This window comes from Epinephelus lanceolatus, chromosome 10 (assembly GCF_041903045.1).
Source record: "Epinephelus lanceolatus isolate andai-2023 chromosome 10, ASM4190304v1, whole genome shotgun sequence".
NCBI classification, from domain to species: domain Eukaryota; kingdom Metazoa; phylum Chordata; class Actinopteri; order Perciformes; family Serranidae; genus Epinephelus; species Epinephelus lanceolatus.
This window is the reverse complement of record NC_135743.1, coordinates 13,247,088-13,274,897: the sequence shown is the minus strand read 5'-3', so window position 1 is coordinate 13,274,897 and position 27,810 is coordinate 13,247,088. Positions and strand designations below refer to the sequence as shown.

At 42.3% G+C, this 27,810-nt stretch overlaps 2 protein-coding genes across 2 annotated transcripts; both read right to left on the bottom strand.

Moving 5' to 3' along the window:
• Window positions 1-76: 76 nt before the first annotated feature.
• Window positions 77-9,910, bottom strand: slc50a1 (solute carrier family 50 member 1). Its single transcript, XM_033639870.2, has 6 exons — window positions 9,689-9,910; window positions 9,421-9,498; window positions 9,189-9,312; window positions 8,905-9,066; window positions 3,791-3,910; window positions 77-203 (listed from the first exon to the last, which is right to left on the bottom strand). Exons 1-6 carry the CDS (start codon window positions 9,754-9,756, stop codon window positions 96-98), a joined length of 660 nt encoding a protein of 219 aa, XP_033495761.1. The 5' UTR covers window positions 9,757-9,910; the 3' UTR covers window positions 77-95.
• A 5,466-nt stretch (window positions 9,911-15,376) lies between these two features.
• Window positions 15,377-26,447, bottom strand: efna1b (ephrin-A1b). Its single transcript, XM_033641549.2, has 4 exons — window positions 26,172-26,447; window positions 17,216-17,511; window positions 16,932-17,123; window positions 15,377-16,802 (listed from the first exon to the last, which is right to left on the bottom strand). The coding sequence occupies exons 1-4, from the start codon at window positions 26,267-26,269 to the stop codon at window positions 16,681-16,683; spliced, it is 708 nt and encodes a 235-aa protein (XP_033497440.1). The 5' UTR covers window positions 26,270-26,447; the 3' UTR covers window positions 15,377-16,680.
• Window positions 26,448-27,810: the final 1,363 nt, after the last annotated feature.

The window sequence follows — 27,810 nt, the reverse complement described above, 5'->3', positions numbered from 1 at the left end:
GCAGCCCTCCACAGCGTCAACAGATGTGTCATCTCTTTTCATAACTGCCCCCCAACCCCACCCCCACCCCACCCACCCCACCCACCCTCATATCCTCATATCTGCATAGATTTATAGGACGGCGAGCTCTGATTGACAGACGCAAATCTCCGAAACAGATAAAATCTGATGAGGCTGGTGAAGATCCCAGGTGTGTTTGGAACCTGGAATAAACACAAACAGGAAGAAGAATTAAGGATAATAGCTTGGAAATAGACACGTTTTTAGATTTAACTTATCATTGTGACGTAAATGTTGATTGCACAATGTGACAGCTATAGAATAATGCAGATGTGGCCATACTACAACCCCACAGCCTGTTTTTAAATGGCTTGCGGGCCAGTTTTTAAAAGTTAACTTTCATCTCAAACAACTGCTACAAGCAAGCCCTGTCATTGCACTTCTTAATTTCAACATGAGATGTCCCAGCTTCCCCTACAATGATTGATTAGCAGTCGTTAAGTAAGGGATAATGTATAGTGAGCCGGTGACAGTTGAAAAATAACTCCCAACGGGGCATTCCCCTGTCGGGAGTTATTTTTCAACTGTCATTGGCTCACTATACATTATCCCGCTTAGAACATGGCTTACTACTAAAATATAGAAATAAAATATAGAGATAAATATTTTTTAATAAATTTGACGGGACAATTTGGGTTTTGTGGCTCTCTGAATACGCATCCTCTGTAAATTTGTTTGCATGGATCTCTGGGATCTTAGTGATGTTTCGTTTCAGGGTTGTCGGAAAGGGAAAGATACTCCACTCCATTTTCATCTGTCTTCAGCTTAAACGCATCCCTCATCAGGTCACGCTTCCCCTCTTTTTACCAGCCCACTGGCTGTGGTTGGTCACAGCGCTGCCAATGACCTGATGAGCAGTAAGTCTGAGGCTTAGATGAAAATGCTGCATTTTGCCACTCTGATCCTATTTGGCCTATGTGGACTAACGTTAACTGATTTTGATGCTCCTCAGTCTAAGGCCGTTGCTATGGCGTCCCTAGCAACGGAGCAGCAGAGCAGCGGTGATACCTCAAGAAATAAACACTGCAGAATTTTGTTGATTGACCAAGTATTTAAGAGTGCCATGTTCTAAAAGCATTTAACTAAGTAAACATGGCGGCGGACCTGAAAACATGGAAGACAGGAAGTAGTGTACTTTGTGTACTATATTGGCCCACCAATAAATGATTGTAATGTCAAACTTTAACCTATTTACTGAGTTGTGTAGTACTCTTGATAGAAAATCAATTTTCTACAACTAACGGTCTTTTCTGGTCTCGAAACACAGATTTTTTTGCTGTGTAAGTGGTTGATAAAGATGCATTTACTATCGTCTGGCCCGTGACTCCTTATATTTTTCGATATATGGCCCACAGTCAAAAAAGTTTGGCCACCCCTGGAATAATGACACATCAGCATTTAGACTGGTTCCCTGAGTCTTCCTTTCCAGCCAGACCATGCTGAAACATCTTTCTATGCAGCAACAGGGGGTTAAATTCCAGGAATGTCATGTCTTTGACACTCTACACCCACCATCTGAGAACCCTGTCAACTCATGGACGGACTATAGACTATGACTTGAAAGGCTTTTCATAATGTCCCTCTGCTTCTTGGATATTTAGATAAAGTTGTTATTGATGTTCACCTTGAGCTGATGTCTTAACTTTTGCTATTTAAATATATTTAATCCTTTTGTGTTTTAATATTTCTGAATATGGCGAGACTCTAAAAGGCATGTTAAATTGATATGTGGTATGATATATAGTGGCTATTGGCATTTGTTTTGAAGTAATTTGATTGGCTGTAGCTTCTGTCATTGTTTTTTGTGTTGAAGGCCTCTTCATGTGATTATCTAATCATTACCAGTTGTGTAATTAGGGTGTGGCCTATTTAAGAGATGTGTCTGACTATGATTCACTTGCGCGGGAACGGGTGGCAATGAGAATCACAGAAGAGGACACCACAGGCTCTACTATCATGAACCAAGCGGCGCGGCCAGATCACAGTCAGGTGCGCGTGACCAGGTGCATCAGGAGCGTGCCAAACACACCTGTGGTAATTAGAGAGTTATAAGCAGAGCGAGAAGTTTTAAAAGATTCACAATTTTTCATAGAGCTTGTTTTAACAGTTTTAAATGCGCCTCTAACATGGCTGTTAATGCAGAAGAAACTGTGCAGAATAATTCATCAATATGGCATGTCTGATGCACACACAAGTACAGGGGGAAGTCTGTGGTTATTTTACAACAGCCTCATGCTGGTTGCACTAAATGTAAGCAGCAGATCTGCCGTGCGTAATTGCTGTTCAACAGCGGCAACATCACTCCAGTTAGAGACTGGAGATGGAACACATACCTGCTGCCTTCAGATGGCTGTAAAGAGAGTAACCAGTGTAAAGGAGAAACCTTCACTGTATAATACCAAGGTGCACCAGAGAACATGAGTGTTATATTTACTATATACACTGAACAAAAATATAAACGCAACACTTTTGTTTTTGCTCCCATTTTTCATGAGCTGAACTCAAAGATCTAAAACATTTTCTATACACACAAAAGACCATTTCCTCACAAATATTGTTCACAAATCTGTCTAAATCTGTGTTAGTGAGCACTTCTCCTTTGCCGAGATAATCCATCCCACCTCACAGGTGTGGTATATCAAGATGCTGATTAGACAGTATGATTATTACACAGGTGTGCCTTAGGCTGGCCACAATAAAAGGCCCCTCTAAAATGTTGGATTTTATCACACAGCACAATGCCACAGATATCGCAAGTTTTGAGGGAGCGTGCAATTGGCATGCTGACTGCAGGAATGTCCACCAGAGCTGTTGCCCGTGAATGTTCATTTCTCTACCATAAGCCGTCTCCAAAGGCATTTCAGACAATTTGGTAGTACATCCAGCCGGCCTCACAACCGCAGACCACGTGTAACCACACCAGCCCAGGACCTCCACATCCAGCATGTTCACCTCCAAGATTGTCTGAGTCCAGCCACCCGGACAGCCGCTGCAACAATTGGTTTGCATAACCAAAGAATTTCTGCACAAACTGTCAGAAACCGTCTCAGGGAAGCTCATCTGCATGCTCGTCATCCGATCTTGGAGATGAACATGCTGGATGTGGAGGTCCTGGGCTGATGTGGTTACACGTGGTCTGCGGTTGTGAGGCCGGTTGGATGTACTGCCAAATTGTCTGAAACGCCTTTGGAGACGGCTTATGGTAGAGAATTGAACATTCAATTCACGAGCAACAGCTCTGGTGGACATTCCTGCAGTCAGCATGCCAATTGCACGCTCCCTCAAAACTTGCGATATCTGTGGGATTGTGCTGTGTGATAAAACTGAACATTTCAGAGTGGCCTTTTATTGTGGCCAGCCTAAGGCACACCTGTGCAATAATCATGCTGTCTAATCAGCATCTTGATATGCCACACCTGTGAGGTGGGATGGATTATCTCGGCAAAGGAGAAGTGCTCACTAACACAGATTTAGACAGATTTGTGAACAATATTTGTGAGGAAATGGTCTTGTGTGTATAGAAAATGTTTTAGATCTTTGAGTTCAGCTCATGAAAAATGGGAGCAAAAACAAAAGTGTTGCATTTATATTTTTGTTCAGTATATATAGCTATGACTACCAAAACCACTTTGAAATGATAGGGGGGGGGGAAAGGTAGAAAAATAACCTGTTATCCCTTTAAGAAACACTACTGAAGCTGTGATTCAGGTGCATATTCACTGTGTCCTACCACAATATAGTAGTCATCCAGCTGCAGGCCATACAGGACCCAGGAGGTTGACGTGAAGAAGGTTGCTACAGTTAGAGGGAAGGACAAGCACTGCACATCACCACTGCGCACTATCTTTACCTAAAGGGAAGAGAGAAAGAGGACAGCAACAGTCAGTCAACAAAGTTTTTTACACTTAAAATGGATCAATTCACTATGTGTGATGTGAAAGGTGTCATTTGCAGTGACCAGCAAACAATAATTACCAACTGTGCAGTTTCACCCAGCTGTATGGAGTGTTTCTGCATCTATCAGTTCAGTGTTTTGGTTTCACATCTGGTAGCTTCATTGTTTTGGTTCACTGCTCTTATCGTCCCTGCTTCCAGCAGAAAAAACTATGATAACTAACTGTACACTACCTGCTCAGCATCAAACAGCAGACAGACAATGTTAGCAAGTAGCAAGTGACCACAGTGGAGCATTTAGCAGCTAAAGAGCGGCACATTTCCCTCAGGAGTCGGTGGAGACCAAACACAGAACTAAAAAGAGAGTGAATATGTCAGGTGGCCACAGACACGACTCGAAATGAATGCTTTTGTTGCTGGATGCGTAAATTTGTATTGTAAATTTGCCAAAACAATATGGCTGATAATATGTCAATGTTGTGTTTACAGCTTGTTCTGCTGCCTCCAAGTCACCAATAAATAAATAAATAAATAATGCTGCTTCAATAAAAGCATTATCTGACAATTTCTGTTATGTTCCAAAAATGGCAATTTCACATTCAAACCTTCTTCAAGCAGAGATAAATTTCACTTAAATGTATTTAAAAAATATATATTTAATCACTTTTAAATGTGTTTTGTGTTTGTATTTTGCTGGACAGAAAAAAATAAGATATAATTTGTAACAAAATACCTCAAGAGCTTGTATTTGTCTATTTAAAATACTTATAATCCATTATTTATTATGCCATTTTATTTCCAGATAAAACACATTTTTATCTCCAGATTTAAACTGTAAACAGAAATTCTAAATTTGGAGCCTCCTCCACCTTCCAGATATACCGAAAATTATTTATTTATTTATTACAAGACAGATTGATGGACAGATACTGAGGTTACAAAATGCCTAAAATATAATAATATCAGATTTGAGTTTTTTCAAATTACACATTACTTGTATTTTAATTTAATACATTTGATTGCAAGTATTTGTAATTTGTAACAAGATCTTTTTATGTATTTGACACCATCTCTGACTTAAAGCAGCAATGACCAGGTGTGTGGATGTGACCAAATAAACTTTTTTCCCTTTCTACACATCTATTTCTGTCACTTTTTTTTTTATTTCAACACTATAAATTCCTTCCATCAGAGACAGACAGAAATTGTGTGCTATTATCTCTGTATTTAAACAACTGTCATGTCTTTGAATAATAAGTGCCAACATAAAATAATGTAAACTGTAAGGAGGAAACAAAATGTTACTGAGGGGATGAGGCACAAACAGACACAGACGGAGAATAACAGGAAGACACAGATGAGGGAAAGAAAGGCAGGAAACTGACCGAGGGTCATTTGGGGCTGAGAGGCAGATGGAGGGAAGGAGACAAACAGGATAGTAGACGGAGTGTCAAGACGAGATGAGACAAAGAGACAAAAGGAAAGAGAGAGAACAGGGGATTTATGCCGTAACTGGTAAATAGCTGCACGTGCAGCGTTGACATGTGGAGATACTTAGACCCTGAACTGAACAGATGCTGCCTGCTGTCTGTGCAGAAGCTCAGCGGGGCATATGGTCAGAAAATCAGTGTGCTGTTTACAGTCGCGTTTGGAAGTGAATATTGTCAAGTTTATATGATCTGTGACCCTTGCAGAAAACAGCTTTAACAACACACTCAGTGCTCAGAAATAACAGGTTGCCTAAACACGTAAATTTGCAGGTTGCACAGTATGCATTTTTTCTATGAGGCTCTGTCTTTTTAAAGGTGAAAGGGCATAAACAAATATTCACAAGTCTTTTTTTCTGCTCTGTAGGTTATTTGCACAACCCAGTGGCATATATTTGCTGCAGTTAGAAATGCAAATATCTGTCTTTGACCGGTTTTTCTGGATTTTAATGGGCAGAAAAACAGCCATGATGACTAGTTCGCGTGAATGACTGCCTACAGTTTGAACTGAGCAGTAACTCACAAACCTCATTGTTTACCCTCTATCACAAGAATGTTTGCATGATGAATAAACAACAAATTATTGTGATAAAAAATATATCTACATTAATTAAATCTCATGACAATAATTAGGGAAACATTACAATAAAATCAAAAGGCATTGTCTTGCTTGCTATTACCATGCCATGAACATCAATTTGATGTAAGTATATTAGGATTGCAACTGGTAAACTGGTGCACAACTGACTGATTAATTAAACTTGCTATTTTGGTTCCACAGAACAAGCTATTAACTGTGATATATCAAACACAGATGAGCATCAAATCGTCATATTTTGAAAGACTGAAATTAGTTTGGTAATTTAACTGTCTATAGACACGTCAACTAAGCTTCTAACTGTTTCATCACGTCTTTATGTCACTTTGATAATGTGCATATTAGCAGCAGTGGTGGAAGAAATACTTAAGTTTTTACTTTAGCAAAAGTAGCAATACCACAGTGTAGATATACTCTAGATTTTACTTGAGTAAAAGTACGAAAGTATCAGCAATAAAATATACTTAAAGTACCAAAAGTCCAACTACTCATGATGCAGAATGGCCCATTTTAGATTAATATATGTATCATATTACTGGATTATAACTATGGATGCATTCATGTGTACAGAACAAAGGAGTACTTCACACATCTATTTCCAAACAGGTGTGTAGGAGAGGGACGAGCACAACACAACAGGTAGCTTGGAAATTTTACCCCAAGGACCAAGAGAGATTTGCACTTATCTTACCTATTACAATACACATTTGTTTAACCCTATTTAATCTTAATCTGCAAGTTAACTAGATGTTAAAGTTGTCAAATAAATGTGGTGGAATAAAAAGAACAAAATGTGGTTATAACATGTCGTGTAGTAGACAGAAAATGGAAATACTCCAGTAAATGCAAGTCGCTCAAAACTGTACACAAAGAAATATTACCCCATAAAATGATCAATTGTAAAAGCCCCATTTCCACCAAGCAGTACGGTTCAGTTCAGTTTGCTTTTTTTCCGTTTCCACTGTGAAAAGGTTTTGGTGGAACCAATGGAAGCGTTCTGTACCGTCCCCATTTTTGGCCCCCCCTCTGTTGGGGTACCTAGCACACAGATCTGGTACTAAAAAGGGTGGAGCTATGAACATTGCAGTCTGTTGATTGGTCAATAGAGGATGGTAACTCTGCTCAGGGCTGAGTTGTGGCTGGTTTTGAGGCTCATGTAACCACTGTTCATACTGTGGAGAGTTTTACATATATTAGTAAACTGTAACTATAAAATAAAAAGATATTTTGCCGAGTGAAGTAAGTTTTAATGCACGGTTTTAATGCACTTCACGGAGGCAACTACCCTCTGCTGTGCGTCGGGTAGTTCTTCGCCCCCACGTCGTGCATTAAAACCGTTTGGAACACACCTACTAGTGGATTAACCCGCTTATACCATGGTCATTTAACAAGAATATAGGAATAAAAGGATTCGACAACTTTTGGTGAAAGTTTTGTACTCAAAATCGAAAGTTTTTGAAGCAAGAGCTTACCATTGTCATGACATTGTCATGACAAAAGCTTACCATTGTCATGACAACCATGCCAGTTACAGTAGTCACAGTAGGATGGGAGTAGGAGTTCCTTGTGCCGTTTTTCGCTTGATTTTTTTCTTTCCTTCTCCATTTCTTTTTCTTCTGCAGCATCCCATTCCTCAAAGTCCTTGTACTCTCCAAATAAGTTAAAAGAAATGTTAAAATCAGCCATTTCTGTTTGTTTTTTCCCTCGGAAGTTGTTTGACAGCTGCAGTGTTTTTTGTCCCTCGGCAGTTGACAGTTTGACAGCTGCGCTCGTTAATGTTGCTATGGTTACAGGCTGGTTAAATTTAGACAGTTATAAAGTTTAGCCGAACTACGTGTGCATTAAAGGGTTTTAACGCATACCTGCCGACCAATCAGAAAAGAGTATTCACCCAGACCATGGTATAAAATAATTCACAGGGCCGACTGCCGGCAAGTTTTAAGGTGGAACGTTTACTTGTTATGTTACTCAATGCATGAGTTGAGGGCATGAATCCATCAGTACACCAGCCATCGTATCCAGAGTCCAGGACAAGCTCTCAAAGAATCATTCCTCCACTTATCCTGATCATCGGCACTTCTCCATCTTTCTCTCATCTCATCTTCACCACCTCTACCACCACCAGCATCTAGACCCCAGGGGGGGTTCCCTATTCGACTATGGATTCATCACCCTCCTTAAATCAAATCATCTCTACGGGGTCTAATCGCCAAAGACTTTCCACATTCTTATTCATACAGTCACATGTTAATAAATATTCTTTTACCATAAAAACAGTCTCTCCTGATTGAACTGCATAAATTCTAAGTGTCACTCTAAAAGCACAAACCCACTATTTTTAAATATCCAATCAAGAGACTTTCACGGCAGCCTGTTCTACTTTGTTCTGAAAACGTCAGCGTGGTTAAAACGGGGCTAAAAGTCTCATTTATCCAGTCGTATGTTCAGTGCTTCCCAAACACATGCATTTTCGCTAAAACTGTAATTTTTTAAATCGACTACAACTGGATAAATGTGACTTGGATTATACTGTGTGAGTTGTTTTTTCGTAAACAGATGTACTGATATAGTTTTGCAGTTGTTAAATATGTTCCCAATAAATCAATTTGTTTGCGGCTTTCCATGGAAGCATGCGAGAAAATCAATTTTTCATCCCAAATTCAAGGTAACACAACATGACTGATGTACAAATGGTCATTCTGTGTTAGAAACATTCCTTTAACTACAGTAGCTACTTGAGTAAAAGTACTTAGTTACTCTCCACCACTGAGTAGCACATGTTGTTAGACCATGTTTTCTTGTCTCCTTATGTTTTTCATTTGACTTTACACATGCTGTCTGTGTGTACTGGATGTGAGCAGGTACCAGGTCGGTGAGCGGGGACAGGTACATGCTGACAGTGACCACGCTACACGTGAGGCCGAGCTGGCTGAGCTGAGTCTCTCCCTCGGGAAGAACTGTTGTGAAGTAGAACCAACCGCAGGTCAGCACCACCCCTGCAGCTAGAGTCTGGGATATCACCAGCCTCTAAAACAAACACAAACAAACACACGCAGATGAAGACAGGCACTTGTGCGAACAAACAACACACTCGAATAAAAGTGGATCCTCTCTGCGTGACCTCGGTCGACACCTGGGGCCTCGCTGACCTTTTGCGTGGTGTAGTGGAGGTACACGATGATGTAGAGGATCTGGAGTAGAGCTCCGATGACGTTGACCAGGATGATTGTCTGATCCTTCTTCAGAATCCCATAATACAACCAGCCCAGGTTACTATGGAAACAAGAGGAGTATTAGATGTGCAGGGGCAGCATGGCAGGACAATAATAGTCTGGACTGCACACACACATATGCACACACACACACACACACACCACTCACTTAAGACATGTGGTGAGGAAGGGGAGAAACTGGATGTTGTCAGCACTTTTGGATTCTCTCATCTTCTTCAGGTCGGTCCTGGAAACAAACAAACAAATAACTACACTGCATTCCCTCACATGTCCCCATCACTGTGACACTGACATGGGCTCACACACTTCATCCTCCTGCTCTCATGCTTCCTCCCAACCAGTAAACCTAATGCATGAAAATAAGAATGTAAAATCTCCCTAACAGCATGATGTCACTAAAGAGAAACTGAACTCACAGTCCAGTCGAGAACATCCCGACTGTGAACACGATGCAGGCCCATGACAGAAGCGGCAATAAATCCATAGAAGGAGAGAAGAAGAATCTCACACACAACCCGGAGGTGTACTTCACGTGCAATGTCTGCTTTTCACCAAAGATGCACACACTGCATGCAATTAAAAGACGGAGTAAAACTACGCGGACGCCCTGCTTATCTCACTGTATTTCCGTATTTGCAATCAGTGTACACAATGTTTCTGCGCGCTCATTGGCTGCGCCGCGAAGCAGGTGGGGTGGGTTTGCTCCAATGGGGTGCTGAAACGATAGCGGACGCCGCCGCTGACGTCATCACGTTGAAAGACTTGGAAGGAATTCAGGGATAGTTTTTGATCTTACAGTGTGATGGATGCAGGGCTGCCAGAGGAGCCACTGTGCAGGGAGAGCTCATACAGTGGGAGTCAAAGTCAGCTAGACTTTATTCTTCATAGAAATGAAGTGTTCTTTCATTCAGGATAAAAAAGCATCACCTGAGAAAAATAGAGAGGAGGAGGCATGATGAGCTGACCCATAAGCAAATAGATATTTGCATATTTGAGATTCTCAAAAGCAGGTGCAGCCTAGGTTTAAAAAAATATATATTTCAAAATGTGCTATATTGTGTCACACATATATTAATATGTATGCAAGCATTACTATATAACAAAGCCTGTGCTGCAAACTTGTGCTGTGGGATTTGAAAGAGATGAAAAAGGCCTAAAAGACGTTTTTGACTTGCATACACTTGATTTTCTTTATTCTTGATGTAATGTGTCTTTTCTATGGGCGGATTATGAGACAATGGGTCACTGGGCACAGATGTGCAAAAGGCGCCACCACGTCGCCTACATAGGAGCGAGACAACCAGACTTTATGGAGGTTTTTTTCTCTCTTTGTGGTTGGTGTGTTTCTTTTCAGTTGTTTAGTGTCTTTTTGTAGTTATTTTGTGACTCTTTGTGGTCAATTTGTGTCTTTTTTGTAGTTTTTTTGTCTCTTTGTAGCTATTTTGTGTCTCTTTGTGGACATTTGTGCCCTTTTTGGTCATTTTGTTTTCCTCAGCTGTCCTTTTGTGTCTGGTTGTTCTCCATTTCATGTCTTTTTTTGGTCGTTCTGTGTCTCTTTGTAGCTATTTTGTGTCTCTTTGTGGACATTTGTGCCCTTTTTGGTAATTGTGTTTCACTTGGTTGTCCTTTTGTGTCTGGTTGGGGTCCATTTGTGTCTTTTTTGGTCATTTTGTGTGTCTTTGTAGCTATTTTGTGTCTTTTTTTGGTCATTTTGTTTCTCTCGGCTGTCCTTTTGTGTCTGGTTGGGGTCCATTTGTGTCTTTTTTGGTTGTTTTGTGTCTTTTTTGGTCATTTTGTGTGTCTTTGTAGCTATTTTGTGTCTCTTTGTGGTCATTTTCTGTTTTTTTTTTTTTTTTGTCGTTTTGTTTCTCTCAGCTGTCCTTTTGTGTCCGGTACTGGTCCATTTGTGTCTTTTTTTGGTTGTTTTGTGTCTCTTTGTTGCTATTTAGTGTCTCTTTGTGGTTTGTTTGTGTCTTTTTTTGGTCGTTTTGTATCTCTTTGTAGTCTATTTTTGTTTCTATGTGGTCATTTTGTCGCTTTGGACTCTTTGTTTTGCCCATTTTTGTAGTTATTTTGCATATCTTTGCCGTTCCTTTGCAGTTATTTTAAGTCTCTTCCTGGTCGGTACATGTTAATGTCAGGAACATTTTGCAGGGGAAGGCCAGTGGGCCTCTTGTAGGCCGGTTCAGTAAGTGAGGTCTCCAACTTTTTGAGAGTGCAAAACTAAATCGCTAGCATACGCTGGTATGCTGGGAGCTTTGCTGCGGACAGGAAGGTTCTACAGAGGGTCATAAACATAGACAGCCCTCCGCCCTCCCTGGAAGAGATCTCCAGCTCCTGCTGCCTCAGAAGGTCCAGATCAATCCTCAGTGACTCCTCCCACCCAGCACATTATCTGTTTGAGGTCATTGAAAGCCCTCACCTCCAGACTAATGAACAGTTTATTTCCCTGGGCTGTAAGATCACCAAACAAACAATAATCATGTGCAATATCTACACAGTGCAACACTTAAACCACCACCATTTTTTATTTATTTTATCATTTGCTATAGCAATTATAGAGCTGTGTATGTCATGTCATGTTTAGCTGTTTAACTCTTGAATTGGCCACCATGTGCAGCCTGTGATGAGGGATCATGAGCTGAAAAACACAGGTAAACACTGGTTTATCAGTACAACTTGTAGCAGGAGAATCTTATTGTGCCATTCTTCCAGTTTGTTGGCTCCATGCATATACTGTGGGTTTTCAAATTAGCAATGCAACAATTTTACTGTTCAAAATAACAATTAAGAATCCAGTCCACTGGGGTGCACCAGTGTGATTCACTTCATCCCATATATCATTCTTCAACTAGTCAGTGGACCATTCAAGCTGAAGAGTGTTATTTCATGGATATTAAATCCAGCATTCAAAATGAGGAATCATATCTCATGCTGAGAATTAGATCTTTAAATTACCACTGCCTTTCCATTTAGCAAAGTTCAGGTGAATTTCATGCTAATTATCTTAAAAGTCCTCATTAACTTCCTTTGTCCATCCTCACCTCTCTTGCTCCCGTCCACTGTCATGGACTGTGTGATCAGCTGACTCCTCCCTTCCCTGTCAAGCAGACAGGACATCAGAGCTGCAGGGGTGGATGAGCCTTTCAGCGGCGCAGCCTCATCGCTGTATAGCTCTTAACGCGCACCCTTTTTCACTTACACTTTTCAAAAATCTCTCAAACTTGACCTTTCAAAAAAAGTCTTTGATGTATAATTTTCTCCGCTGTTCTCCTTCATTTTCTTTCAGTTCTAGCATTTTTAAAAAAAGTTTGCCTCTGTTTGACATTTAATTTTTTCCCACTTAATCTTTTATGTCATTATTTTTAATGTCATTTCTACATAGATGCTTTTTTTGTCTCTAGTTTCTGTTATTAAATTGTCATTTCTGAAGCTTCTCAAGGGTCCTTTAAATGCGTAAAGGTCGTTTATACAAAACTTTGTCTAGCCTTGATAACCCTGGCTTTGTCTTTTCAAACACATTTCAAATGTAATCCAATAACAAATGGTCCATAATTCCAGACATCTGAAAAATTAAAATATATTTCAAAAATACACTTTTTTGTTTTGTTTGTAATTGTTAGAAACAACCTTTACATTTAGTCAACTTTTGAGATGCATTTTTTGTTATATAATATTTGACCCACTACATTACAGAGTTACAGTTGTGCTTTTCACTCTGAAACTGTCTGATGGCTGCAGTTACTGGACATTTTGCAGATTAAGATTTTACATAATATTAACATTAATTCATGAAAACATTGCAGTTTTAGGGAACGTCACCCTCCAACTAATCTGAAAGCATGAAACTGGAGGTAGGAAGTTTCTGGATCTCCAGTTTCCTTGCTACCACTGCCTCCAATTTAAGTGTTTTCGTGTGTGATTCATGTAGATGTACCATATGCATCAGTAATGTCATACCCTGATTGGTACCCTATTTCACAATGGGTGCTTTTAGTTTGGATACTTTGAATACTCGTCATCACCTGACATTTGTAGGTTTTATAGGCTTAAAGGTCCAGTGTGTAGGATTTAGGGGGATATATTGGCAGCAACGGGATATACTACAGATAATGAGTACGTTTTCTTTAATGTACAATCACTTGAAAGTAAGAACTGTTATGTTTTCCTTACCTCACCTTGACATACACAGGGAGTGGATTGTTGTCTGTAGATATTGCCATGTTGCGCCACCATGTTTCTACAGTAGCCCAGAATCGACAAACCAAACACTGGCTCACATTTTTCATTGGCCACCATATTTAGAAGCCCACCTGCAACAAGCAGCACCGAAGGAACACTGTTTTTTTTTTTTTTTTTATTAATGTAAAACTTATTTATGCAGTGTTTAAATCACCAGGTCAGTTTGTTTTGGAGAGGAAGAGACCTCTGCGGATAATTCGGCTCCTGGTGAAAACCTCCTGAACATCTGGATCTCAACTTATCAGAGAAAAAAGATGAGCACATATTAGCAGGTGCTGGGCTAGCCACCCGTGATGCCAAATAGCATCTGATTTGCAACGTGAAACTGCTTTATTCGGTGTTTAAACCACCGGCCTGGATGTTTTGGAGAGGATAATTGGATGCAAAGTTCTGTAGATAATTCAGCTCCCAGTGAAAACCTGATCAGATCAGATCAGATCAGAAAAAAGGTCAGCAGACATTAGCATGTGGTGGGCGAACCGCCTATCTCTGACATGCCAAACAGCGTCGGCGAAACACTGATTTATAATGTGAAAGCGCTTTATTCAGTGTATTTATCAGTTTTAAGCACCTGGTTCATTTGTTTTGGAGAGGAGAAGACCTCTGCGGATAATTTGGTTCTCGGTAAAAACCTCTTGAACAGTGAACACTGAAGGAATTCTAGCTGTGAAAAGTTTCAGCTGGTTGCAATATGCAGTCCTTAATGACTATATGCCACTAAATCCCCCTGCATCGTACACACTGAACCTTTAAGTGCAGATTTTGGGAGGGATATGCAGGGGACACATCCTGCTCAATATTTTAAACATGTGCATTTGCCTCTACAATAAAACATGAGAGTGGTAGACGACTTTTATTTTGACAAAATGAAAAACATTTACGCTTTAAACTTATGCAGAAAATGCGTAAATTGGTGCAAAAAAAAAAAAGTGTTATATGCTCAGATTCTTTTGGCAGAGGACCCCCAAGCCCCTGTGTCATATGTATTCCACCCAATGTTGAAATGAAACCTAGGCCCTTGTTTATATTAATTTTAAATCTCACAGATTTAGTCTGGCTGCATTTCATCATTTTTGCACATTGCTGCATGACACCACGACACATTACCGAGGCCCACATTACCGTGAATACCACCATGTTTGGTCTGTGTCATGAGGCACAGTGAAAGCATGCATTACTACACAGACCTCCACAGATACATGGGTGCTAGATTTCTGAGACCGTGTGATTATCTGCAGTAAATTTAAACTATGACGTGATTATGGAAAGACAAACAACTCAGTTTTATGCCCTGGTTTTGAATCTATATGTTGCGTGGTTTTACAGGGGATGGTGACTTTTAACAGTTTTCAGTCAGCTCTGAGGTTTGCAGGTATGAAGGTATGTGTGTGCGCTGCGCTCCTCTTCATTCCAACACACCACTGTGTAGATGGATCCTCTAAAGAGCATGTGCAGAGCAGTAAAAGAAAGGGGAAAAAAATGGTGTGAGTGAGGAGGCGAGAGTGACACCTTCACACCCAGTTGTCAGTTTGCTTGTGGGCCTCTCTCGCTGCACTATCCTGTCCTCTCACTCCTTCATCGTCCCCCCACTCGGTTCTCGTGTTTGGTTTTCAGACTGTGAAATCTAAGCCAGGGCAGGCCGTGTCACCAGGGATGAAAGACGGGAGAGGGCAGAGAAGAGGGGATGAGAATAGAGGTTGGGAAAGACCTGGGGGTGGAAATGTGGAGGCGAATGGAGAGATGTCATCACACGGGGAGATGGATCGCTTTAAAATATTGTATCATCCATCAAAATCTCAATGATGTCAGTGGACTCTCAAGACCCCAAATAAACACAAGAGATGATAAAAACCAGACAAAGATTTTCATTACATCACTTTTTTTTATTTCACTGAAGATTTTTTTCACATCATAAAACAGTTTCTTATAGTTTTTTCTATATACACATTTACATATAAACATTTACAAAATGACACGAGAACAAGAAAACAAACATCTGTAAGTGTATTCTGGGAATTCCCTTTAGTTTGAGGTTTGACAATGTGCGATTGGAACCACATCTGCACACCAGTGTACCATGTACAGTAGAAATGAGTGAATTACCATAAGCACTGGAGAAGCTCAGCTCCCTAAAACCCCTGTTAGTTATATAATGTATCTTAATGTGTCCGCATGGCGCTCAACCTCAGGTCACAATCCCTCCGGAGAACACGTAATCGACTAGTGACGACTTGTGACACAAAAAATAAATGTATTTTATTATTGTTTGTTTTTGCAGGCACGGCGCACAATTAAAAGTAATTGCAACAGAGTTAGCTAGTGGCTAATTTGCATCTGTTGTCCCTGGGCAGGATCCAAATCAAAATTTTAATATCATCAAACGTAAAAAAGCACAATTAACTTTACTGTTTAATCTGCATGGGCAGCTGTAGGCATCACTTTAAGGGCTTGTGAGCCAAAAAAGGCAGAAAAAAAAGGTTGAGAACCACTGGTCTGAATAAGACAATTTGTTTTCTTGTGTTGTCTTATAACTGAACTGAATGTGTGTGTTCATCTAAACCACAGTGACTGCTTTTGTATCAGTGGTGCTTTGACAGACTTGAATAGATATAACAGACTCAGGGAGATTTAACAGGGAGCTGAGTGCTACACAACTACATGACAAAAAAAATCCTACATAATGCATACCACTTTGGCAGTCGACGACAACATTTCCACTACACAGAATTAATAATGTCTCTACATGTAGAGGAAGAAAAATAAATGACATTAACACCTGGAGATGAGGAGTGTAATGCAACTCTGTACCAATGGTGAAAACACAGGATAACGAAGATAATGTAATCCTCTTGTCATTCTTCAAATTTGATACTACCCATTATGTATTTTTGATCAGTTTGCTCGCAGTTTTGTTTGTAATGACTGAAAAAAAGAGTGCATCTTAAAAATGAGAACTTCCATCCTCATTATAAAGTCATAAAAAAAAAAGGTCCTCTTCTTTGGAACGATCCACGTTCCACATTCACGCAAACAAACACACACAAACACACACTGTCCACTCTTGTATAAAAAAATCTGTTTAGAAAAAAGTATTTGAGAGTTCATTTGTGGTCCCAATGACCAGCATTGAGTTAGCATTGTCTCTGCTGTGGTGTCCAGCTCAGCCTTAGTGTAGCATCAGGCCTAATAGGACTGGGATGGTGGTGAAGAAGAGCGACAAGGAGACCAACTGTGCTCCTGAGCTGCCGATGCTCCTCTGGACATTTGGCTCCATCACAGCAGGGTCATCTGAGGAAAGAAAAGGGAGGGAGCGTCAATATTAGATTTCATCATTCAGGCAGGATAAACACACCCAGCTGAGCTCCTCTGCTGTGACTATTTTGCATCTGTCTGGTATTTTTTCAGAAGAATCCTCACCTGCTGGGAGCCGGTTAGACGGGTTGTGAACTCCTCCAGCAGCAGCAGGAAACTTCCCTTTTCCCCCATCTGAGCTTTTTCCTGTATCTTCCGCCTTGGATTTATCTTGATTGGGCTTTCCAGATCCTTTATGCCCGACAACATCCACTCTCAGCCTTAAACACTCCTGGCCGTGGTGATGCATTGGCTTGGCTGTGGAGAGTGAAAAGGAGGGGCAAGTTTTAGTACAAGAAACCATCACAGGATCAGAATACGTTGGTAAAAATCCTTTCATTGACACTTACAGATATAATAATAGCTCTCTCCTTGTCTGAACTCCTTGCCGAGGGTGAAGGGAGTAAAACGCTGGAATTTCTCAGAGAATTTCTCAGGCGCATGGGGAGCGAATGGCCGCGAGCACTCCCAACGAAGCTGGTCGAAGGAGTGAGGCTTGCACACCTCGTAGTCTTCCCTCTCCACCATGTACAGCACGTAGCGCTCGGCTGAATGCGATGGCACCTCGCCGTGAGCGTAGTGGGGGCAGATGATGTCCAGATAGTCGTTGATGCGCACGTTCACTGTGTACTCGTCCCACAGGAAGCTGCAGGGAGACAGGAAGAAAGGAGGAGGTTACTGACAAAGCTCCTCACCCATGGAAGTGTTTTTCTTTTATTTTGCAGAATTAACACCATGAATAACAGATACTGTCTGTCAGGACATGTGTTCAACACACACCCTAAGAGGCTGGCTCATTCAATACACACAGTGCAAATAACAAAGCGGGCTAATCACTCGTAGACACGCGCAGCGACAGGAAGCAGGCTCACTCACGCGAATAACATGTTAACACACAGGTAGAGCTACAAAGGTGGCAGTCAGATAACACATGAGGTTGTTTGTGTTGAAGTCTTTAGGTATACTTGTGCAAACCCATCACTGTGACAGAATTAGAAAGAGCCTGATCAGGCCAGACTTGTTCACTTTGTTTACAGACGAGGAAACACACCCAGAATCCCATAAAGCCTCACCGCCATCCCACTCACACACACACCTTCCTGCTCTCCTCCCTATTGCCTGCAGCAGAAGTTCACTTCACACCTTCTTTAACAGATTTCCTAAATCTCTGTTTTCACCTTCTCTGCCAGTTCACCTTTCTATCTGTATAACCCAGTGTCTCATCCTTTCAAACTGTTTCTGTGCCACTAGTTTCTTCACCTGGATGTTTGTCCGTCAGTGTCGAAGCGCCTGTTGTGACTCCTCACACTAATTTGCTGTCTCTATGTGAGACTGTCTCTCAATTTCTCCCTGATTTCATCAAAGACAGAAACAGAGTGGGTGGAGACAGTCAGACTGTCGCTCTCTTTCCCTCTTTTCATCCTTACCCTTCATTTAGTTTTATGGCTCTTTTTAAGCCTCCCCGTCTCCTCTTTGCTCACTTCCTGTGCTTGTTTGGTGTCCTAATGAAGAGACGGTAAAAAATAGGTAGGAATCCTGCTCTGCGCATCTGCAGCAATGATTTTCAGTCTGAAGCACTTTCCAGGAAGTTTTGTTAAATTTTCACCTCAGCAGAACTTTTACTGATTGTTAATAAGAAGCTACGACTCAGGAAGGGACAACTTTGTTGGGGCAACTCCTGGTAGCTTCGCTTTCACTTTCTCATTACTACTGAGTCTTTCCTTTATCGTAAACATGCTGCAGGTGAGGCGGTGCTAGGCTGCAATTTGGGCTTTGCAGCTTGCTGGTAGTTGCTACTGCTGTGAGATCAGCCAAAGGACAGGAGGTGAAGAAAGATTGATATGTGTGTATCACTCTGATTACATCCTGGAAGGTCACAGGTCTCTAATCCTCAAATCTAATCTGTGTTTAAACTGAATGACTGCTTGTGGATGCTTGTGTTTAGAGTATTGCAGAGAGTGAAAGTGACAAGAAAACAGCCCCTGCATGTCTGCCATTGTTTTTGTGTGTTTGTGCCTCGGCTTCAAAGTGTGGGACGCGGTGGCCCCTGGCCCCCCTTGTCCTGTTGTTGTGGCTCCTGTTAGGACCCCCCTGGCCAAGTCACAGACATGCTGGCTCCAAATCTGGGCCTCTAACCCCTCCTTCCTGCCTCTGCATGTGTGTGTGTATCAGTTAGCGCAAACCTACCTGTCAAAACATGCTTTGTTAGCCGAGCACAACTCTACACTTGTTATCCAGGGCTAACAGGCTGATCACCACCCTCCCCATGCAATCACTGCTTTCTCTCAGAAAAGGCTCTTTGTGTACACTCCTGTGTAGGTGCACGCCTTTGTTTGTATGTGTGTTTCAAGTGTTTCAACGAAAGGGAAAGAGACACAGCCTGTAGCAGCCTAATTGGCTAAATAATCTCTGCTCTCATTTTGTTCCTCTCTGCTCCGTTTTATTTGAGTCAGACCAGTAATAACAGAGCCGGAGAAAACAAGGCACTTGGAGATCTCTAGTTGCTCCCTCTGAAGTGAAGAGTAGTTTTAAATTGCATGGGATACACCTTTTTCCCACACTGCGTCCTTGTTAGCGGCCTTGCCGACCTCCGCATGAAAACACCGGCTTGTCAGAAGCCAACAAAACAGATAGATTCTGTTGCTAATTTCATTCACAACTCGTGCTTTTAAGAAAACTCTGCTTTTATCCTTCTCTTCACCTCCTTATTTCCCCTTTCCCCCTCCTCTCCTCCATTGGTCTGGCTAATTAAAAGCTGTTAGGGGTCTGGGGCCAACGTGTTCTCTAAAAAAGAAAGGGGAGGAGGAATAAATGAGGTGTAATTAAACCCTTTCCCTCCCCAAAGACAGAATGCCTGAAGGCTACAGGGCCCCTTCAACCCCTGTACCTTACCCCATGTGGAGCTTTCACTGCCCTGACTGCTGTGGATGTGTGTTATATGTGTGCTCATATGACTGTCAGGGTATTTTAGTGCGTTCACAGTTGCATTTGAGTTGTCTAGAAATGCTTCTTCTTCCTTTCTGGTAAAACCATAGCCCTATGGATGCCTGTTGAACTAGGTCAGACTTTTACAGTGCAAAGCCCGTGTCTTTCCCCTCCATCCTCCTTGCCCCCTCTACTTTACGTTTCACTCATCAAAGCTCTCCACTCCTGGAGACTCTTGTATCTCCCTGCGTCTGCTCTCGCCCCTGACTGACAGCTCTCGGGAGAGTGAGAGTCGCATTAACGTGATAGCTATGTCGTATGTGAGAGTGAGGGCCAGGTGTGTGAGTTGTTGCAAACCTACTTTTCAAACAGCCTCTTCTTCCTGTGAGTTAGTTTGTCTGTGTGTGTGTGTGTGTGTGTGTATGAGTGTGTGTGTGAGGGATTCTCTGAAGACCCTTATTCAGGGCGTCTCATGCCCCGGGCTCATGAGCACATCTGTTTATCAATGCCTACTGAAGCCTCTTGTGTGTTTCAGTGTGTGTGTGTGCGTGTGTTTTCTTGCATGTGACTGAAGTGTGGGCAAACAGCAAGGGTTGAAGGTGGCTGTAGTCTTTCTTCCTCTCTGCCGCAAACAGGTCAACTCACACTACAGAGCTACTTTTGCTTTTGCGTCAGTGGGCAAGGTGTGTGTGTGTGTGTGTGTGTGTGTGTGTGTGTGTGTGTTATAAGGGTAACAGCTACAGCACTGGTTGTGTTAAGACAGTAGGTGACTCCTCCAACACTTGTCCTCCTCACTTAAGCTTTGAAGTCTTGCTATTGTCCTCTAAAACCTCATCCATTTTTTCCTCCTGCCATCCCTCCTTTCTTTTTCGTCTTCTCCTTGCTGTCCCCGCAGTTTGTCCCCAGAGCTCTCACTGGTGTCGGTCAAACAACTAACACAGGAACTCTGTCTTTCACCGTCCCTCTGGGGAGCAGTTCAAACTGCCAGCCAGGGTCGAGGGGTTAGAGTTCAGGGTCGCAACTTACTCACGCACGCTACAGTCTGAGTCAGCGCTGAAGATATTTATTACACACAACGTACCCATGTAGCGAGTCAGCACCACTGAAACACCAAACAGATGCATCCCCTCCGCCATTTGCTCTGCAGGTAATCAGTAGTAAGTGTGCACACACTGGAATGTCACATCGGGGGTGTGCAGGGGGGCTGCGGTTTGGATAGTTTACGATGTTCTCACAAGGCGTACTCATCAAATTTCCCGGCGCACTCTCACACACTTTTACTTTGACGTGTAAACTTAATACCCTATTAATTTGCTGTGGCATGGCAGATTCACACCTCCTTTCACGCAAGCTGAGGAGCTGTCAGTGGTTCTAATGGGTTTAGCTGCTCACTGGTGGGATACTCCATTAAAGCCAATCTAATATACACCAAAAAGTCTTTCTATATTAGCTTCCAGTGTAATCTACCCTCATTCTTCCTCTATCTCATTGTCTTGCAATAAGAAACCCAGTGGGATTCGTCCTCTGCTAGGCACCAATAAGATCTTCTGTCCCTACTTACACCGTAAATCCAGCACTCAACTCTATAGTTTCCACTACATGTTAATCTGTGTGCTTATATACGCATGCATAATATAGTGAAGACACTGAGAATCCTTTTGGTCCTTGGAAGATGAGCTTTTAAAATTGTCAACCCTGCCGTTTCTCACTTATTCAATTCCAAACTTATCCCCTCCCTTCATCCATCACTGTCCACTCTCTCCTCCCTCCGTCTGCCTCTCCTTTATTCTTCCAAAAATAGGCCCATCCCCCCCTCTCCCTCTCCTCTATTTTCTCCTGTCTCTTAACGCTGACATAATATACCAGCGCTCTTCATCCAGGCTAATTTCTCAACACAAATCCCTTTCTCCAGTTCACCCTTCTCTCACCCTGCACCCCGGGCCTCTCCTCCTCCTCCGCCTCTCTGCCCCCCCAAAATCTTTTCACCCGGCCTCCCTTTTTGTAGCCTCCCATTCTGTCTGCGATGAATAGAAGAAGGCCAAATGGTATCATGCTTGGTTTAATATGTTTTGGGGTCGCGGGGAGTTAATCTGTTCGCTTGTGTCTGTCTCGCTGCGAGAGAGAGAGGGAACAAGTTCAGTAACTTCTAAGAATTCACATTAAATATTTAACTTGTCTTATGTGAGAAAGAAGTTTTGAAGGCAAAACATCCTTAAAATACTCCAACTGGAGTCCATTTGACAGAAAGCTGTTGCCAATTCTGCCCTTTAGAGGGCGATGGTGGGCTATGAGTGGACAGCAATGCCAAAGTATGCCTGAAATGCTATGAATGAGCAGTACACACATACGCACGCATGCTTGCCCACACATACTACGATAACGCTAGGCAAAAGCAGGCCCCTCTGGTGTTAGCAGAGGCGAGGGCTGAGAGGTGCTCTGTCCTCCTCCGGTGGAAAACTACTGAGGGCCAAGACAGAGGAAGGTCTGTGAGAAAGAGGGGGACGGATGGAGGGAGGGGAGGAAGTCTGGACCACAGATAAGGAAGCGAGAGGAAGAGCAGAGAGAAAACAGAAGTACATGGATACTGTGACGGGGGAGGAGGGTGTCCACAGACCTGAGACACAAACAGAACTGTAGTTTATGCAGTCACTACAGTTCCCAGGTGCTGCTGGGTGCTACGATGCATGAAAGTATGTCTATAAGTGTGTTAGGTAAGAGAACGGTTACATCAGCGGGGAATACACACAAAGCCTTCTGATATTAAATTGGAAGGATGTACAGCAAGATAAGTGGAGATGTCCTGCACTGATCGTAATTGATTGTTCTGATGCAGAGATCCATCATGCATCACAACAATCAATTACAAGCACTACAGGACATCTGGGTGATTATGGTTGGAGAGATCCACTTTGACATCCACAGGTTTATTAAGCAACTTATATATATATATATGTTGTAACGATTACACAATAACCCAGATACACACAAACAGATGAAAGAGGTCATAATGAAATAGACAGAAGTTACATCACAGGATCATAAATATATATATAGAATGCCAGCAGGATGATGGGTTTGTGTCTATGGGTCAGATGGTCAGATTACAAGCCGTCTGTAATCTATGTTAGTGTGTGCGTAAGTGTGTGTGTTCTCATTCTGGTGAGATTAGAGGCCAGCAACCAGACGGGACACGGGGTGGGGAGGGGTGAACGTAATGAGTGGAAAGGGAGACAGACAGAAGGGGGAACAAAATGCATAAAATGTACATGTTGGGGGGGGACGCATCCTCCAGGCCACATGTACTGTACGTGTACAGGCAGGCTTGGCTGCTTCAATAACAGCACAGGCAGACGGAGCCAGACTCCGACGGAGATAAACAGAATATTACATTACACCAAACTCCTGATAAAGATATTTGCACAGATATGGGGGAGCATGAGAAATAAAGCCGGGCCACTCCGGGTTGGATGAAAGCAGCCAAATAACACAGAGATAGCGTCTATAAAGGAGACTGTGTTAATAGCACATCTGTGCAGAAAAGTAGAGATCTTGTATGCACTTGAATCGGTAAGTAGAGGGGGGAAAGAGATGGAGGGCTCAGGGCCAGTCTGGGAGGAACCCAGCTGTTACAGAGTGAACGAGGAGTGAACATGGGGAGAGGAACAGACAGGTACAGTGAGAGAAACACACACACACACACAGCTGACGGAGTTGAGTATAGTAACAGCGGAGAGGAATGCTGGCTGTAGCTAATATTAACATCCCAGTCCTCACTCTTGCCCCCCAGTGTGTGTAAGTGTGAGTCACACATTTATCACGTCTCGGTAAGACTGCCTCCGGTAACAGCCACTCCTTATCTTACTCTGACGTTGGGGCAAACACACACAGCAGACACATCAACAATTACGTACTCGGTTCCACAACAACAACAAAGTCACTTCCCGTTAAAAGCTGTTAAAGGGCAGCACAAGTTCAAACTCTATCTCTGTCTCTGACACACACACACACACACGCTCATATGATCAACACAGGCAGAGACACGTACTGTAAAAACAAGACCGGACCAGACTTAGAAAAACATGCCTCTCCACCTGTCATGTAAAAAAACTGTACACACACTCACTCAGAGTATCACATCCCTACAGGGACTTGGAGTACGGGTTTACATTAAATTGCACTGACAGCTTGGTGATAATCATACACACTCCTACACACACTGTGTTCAGAGAAACACACACACACCTAAACTGCTGCCAGCTTAATTCACTTCGTCTATACTCCTCAGACTACATGAATGGGCAGACTGCTGCCATCTGGTCACCGTCCTCCACCTATGACAAATCACTGCCGCTCACAATCAGACTAAGAATCAATTAGCATCAATTATCCACGGCCTGCTGCTGTCAAAGCCCCGCTGATGGATCAATGTGATCCTCCGAACAGGTGACTGATTGATCACTGGGGAACAGGGAACAGTTCGGGGCAGGTGCTGGAAAGCAGAAGACAGGAGAGATGATGGAAACATGGAGGAGAAGAGAAAGGAGTGAGAGGTAAAGGAGGGGGTCGAGGAATGAGGGATTACAGAGGAGTAATGGAGATTAGGCTGTTAAATTTGGCCAGAAAAATATAATACGAGTAGCATGTGGGGGTCAACTGATAATGGTTTCATTTTGGCTTTTAGCTGCCATTATCCTCCTGATACAAATTTCTGTGGCTGAGAAACTATTTCCCTGTAGCTCTTGAGCGAACAACGGAGAATGAGAACGGTCTCGGTTGACTGGAAGTATGACAGATATGACAGAAGCAGAAAAGCCACATGTTTGTGATGTGTGTGAAGTTTATGTCTGTCTGTGTCAGGGTCTATGTTTAGACATCCAGCAAAAGGGATTAGAGTATTATTATGGTTTTTCTTCTGGTTACACAACTCCCATTTGACAGCAGAAATAGTCCAGGGCCGGATTAGAGACAGCAGACCACCCCCGCTCCCCTTCTCTTTTTGTCTTATTTGAACTAAAACTTGGAGCCCCAGTTTCCTCTTTGTACCCAGACCCCCAAAAAGCCTCTTGGTGTCACATTTCCTCTCTTACCTTTCCTTTCAGTCTCACCTGAACCACAGTTCCTCCCCTCTCTGTGTGTGTGGTGACTCAGGTGTAAAACTCAGGTGGGTCAAACCCGGCCGGTGAGTCACGCATGGACTAACCCATGACACAAGCACTTGCTCGTGACGACAGGACTTTCCATTAGACTCCTTATCCAATTATCAGGACAATTGTTTGCCTTGTTGCGGGGGCTCCTTTTTAGCCCCGCGTCTATTGTCATTCTTAAAGGGCAATTAGAGAGCCAGTAATGTAATCAAGACAAGATTTAAAAGGCCATAATGGCTTTTGCCCTTGTTTAGTCTCGGTGGCGGATTTTAATCGACCTCTCTCGGCAGCAGAGGAGCGGGGACCGTCCTTCTGTTTCAGCTCGGTTATAAAATAATACTGTCTTTCAAGCGTGGTGGGGGGATCACTCGCTCCACGCTAAAAGCTCAATAAATCGCGCTGCGATATTGCGCGTCTGTCAAGCTCCATCGATCCCACTGAGTGGTCGGATAGCATTACATTTCTGACCTCAGAACAAAATAATCAGCAATATGTGCCTCTCTCTCACACACACACGCACTGCACACACTATCACTATCTTCCCCAATGAAGAAACACTTTACTGACAGTCCTGATGCATCTCTATAAAACTGATTACGAAATGAACCCACTGATTTTCATTTATAGACTTTCCATGACACACACTGCACACACACATATACACACAGGTGCAGACCCTACAGACAGCGTCACTGGCCAAGTTCATACTCGTCAGTCTATTTTCTACTATTAGAGTATGTCTGTGTCTATGTGTTGCGGTTAAATATAGTGGTGAATCTGTCCATCTGTCTGGGCATCCGCTCACAATCCTCTGCTTTTACGCCCCGCTGCTGCTGTGTAGTCTAATACCCTGATCGCAATCCTGTTAGGCGGGTTTAAAAGGTAGACCACACACACCTTAAACGTCACACGAACCTTTAATTGTCACATGAATAAAAAACAACAACAACAAGCTTTGTTGTAGCAGTTTAAGAGCGTGCGCAGCCTCGGGGCCCTTGGGTAATGACACTGCGCGCAACATGGGGACTTTACATGTGTGAGATTTTCAGAAAATAGTAAAATGACATACACTCGCCTCTGGGGACCTCATGGAATACACACAGTCACACACACACACACACACACACACACACACACACACAGCAGTGATTGACACTTCACTACTAGTTACATATTAACTTCAGGCACAAACACACACGCAGCATTTTTGCGCACAAAAGCACAAACCAGGACTTACTTTGGGTTCGAGCCGTTCCAGTAGACGCTGTGTCTCTCCGCACAGGCGAACCAAGCACCGATGCTCAGCGCTAAACACACCAGATACACCAAATCCATATCTCCTCTTCTCCAAAGGAACCTCAACAAGCTCAGCTAGTAAGCGACAATTCTAAAATACGTCTGCTGTTGAAGATTCAAATGCGTAAATACGCACAGTGGATTTTACGCACCTAGAGTAGTAATCAAAGCTGTTCAAACTAACGCGTCTCACCAAACACTGTTGCAACTCTTGACTGGTTCACAGGAGCGCAACTTGTCTGTTTTGTCTGGCAGTGGCTCCACCCCTCCATGCGGCGCCAACCAATAGCAGTAAAAAGCAAAGTGGATGCCCCGCCCAGCGCAGCCACTGGAGACGCTCCCTCCAGCTGCTCACTCTTTACACCACAAAACACAAAAACAACTCTACTAGAGCTTTAATAACACCATAGAAGAGTACTAAACTAATATAAGTCAGAGTGGAACATTAATCTGATAAGATAAGAAATTATAAACAACATAAGTGAAAACAGAAGTTAAAAAACACACATTTGAAGGACATTCAGACTTAGGAGCAACTTAATTATAATCATGTCAACAGGTTTTATAAGATGTTAAAGAAAATCAGTTAAAAGCACAAGTGGGAATATGCACAACAAGACCATCTAAAAACATCTAATCATAAAAATGGCAATGGATAATTTAAAGTAATAATAACACACTGTACAAATAGTGTATTAGCCTACAAGTCTGGCACTCAAAAACATACAGAAGTATTGCAAACAAAGTGTTCTGTGTTGAAATGTACTTAGTATCAGTATAATTCATCATTAAAAATCATTATGCAGAATGTCAGCACTGCCTGTGTTATGATATTATCAGATCAAGTCAGCAGAACTTAAATGTTAACGCTCATTTGAACTGCTTTATACACTTTTGGGTAGTTAATCTACAATAATGAGTCATTTCACACACTAATTATATGTTTTTAATTTAAAATCTTAATCTGACAGGTAGCTATAGCTTTTAAATAAATGTAGTGGAGTAAAAAGTGCAATATTTGTCAGTGAGATTTGGCAAAACAGCAGTACACATTTGCCTAAAATAGAAATACAGAAATAAGGTAGCCGACTTTCCCACTGAAAAATGATTATTTATTTTGATAATTAATGTAAGTTTCAACAGCCATTATGATATGTTGGTGTCTGTTGTTGTTGGAATGTGGTTTTTTATGTCATAACAGTCATGTGTTGTTGTTCAGTTGTGTTGCATTGTGTTATGATGCACTATATGTTGCAATTATATTGTGTTGATGTGTTGGGTTGTTATTATACGCTGTAATACAAGTTTGTCAACTTGTGTTTTTTTGTATGCTGCTAAATTGCATGGTTTTGCACTGTCTGTTGTCGCGGTGAGCTGTAAATATGTTGCTGCACTTATGCTTCAGACACAAATTACTTTTATATGTCACATACTGACAAGATTTTGGCGTTCATCGTCCCAGTGGTTGTGTTTCAGTCATCTGAGAACCCTGTGCAGAGAGGTGTTCCTGCAGGCTGTTGTTGTCTAGGCACGCTGTTGTACTGATTGCCTTTTGTCAGATAGTAGAGAATTATTACCAG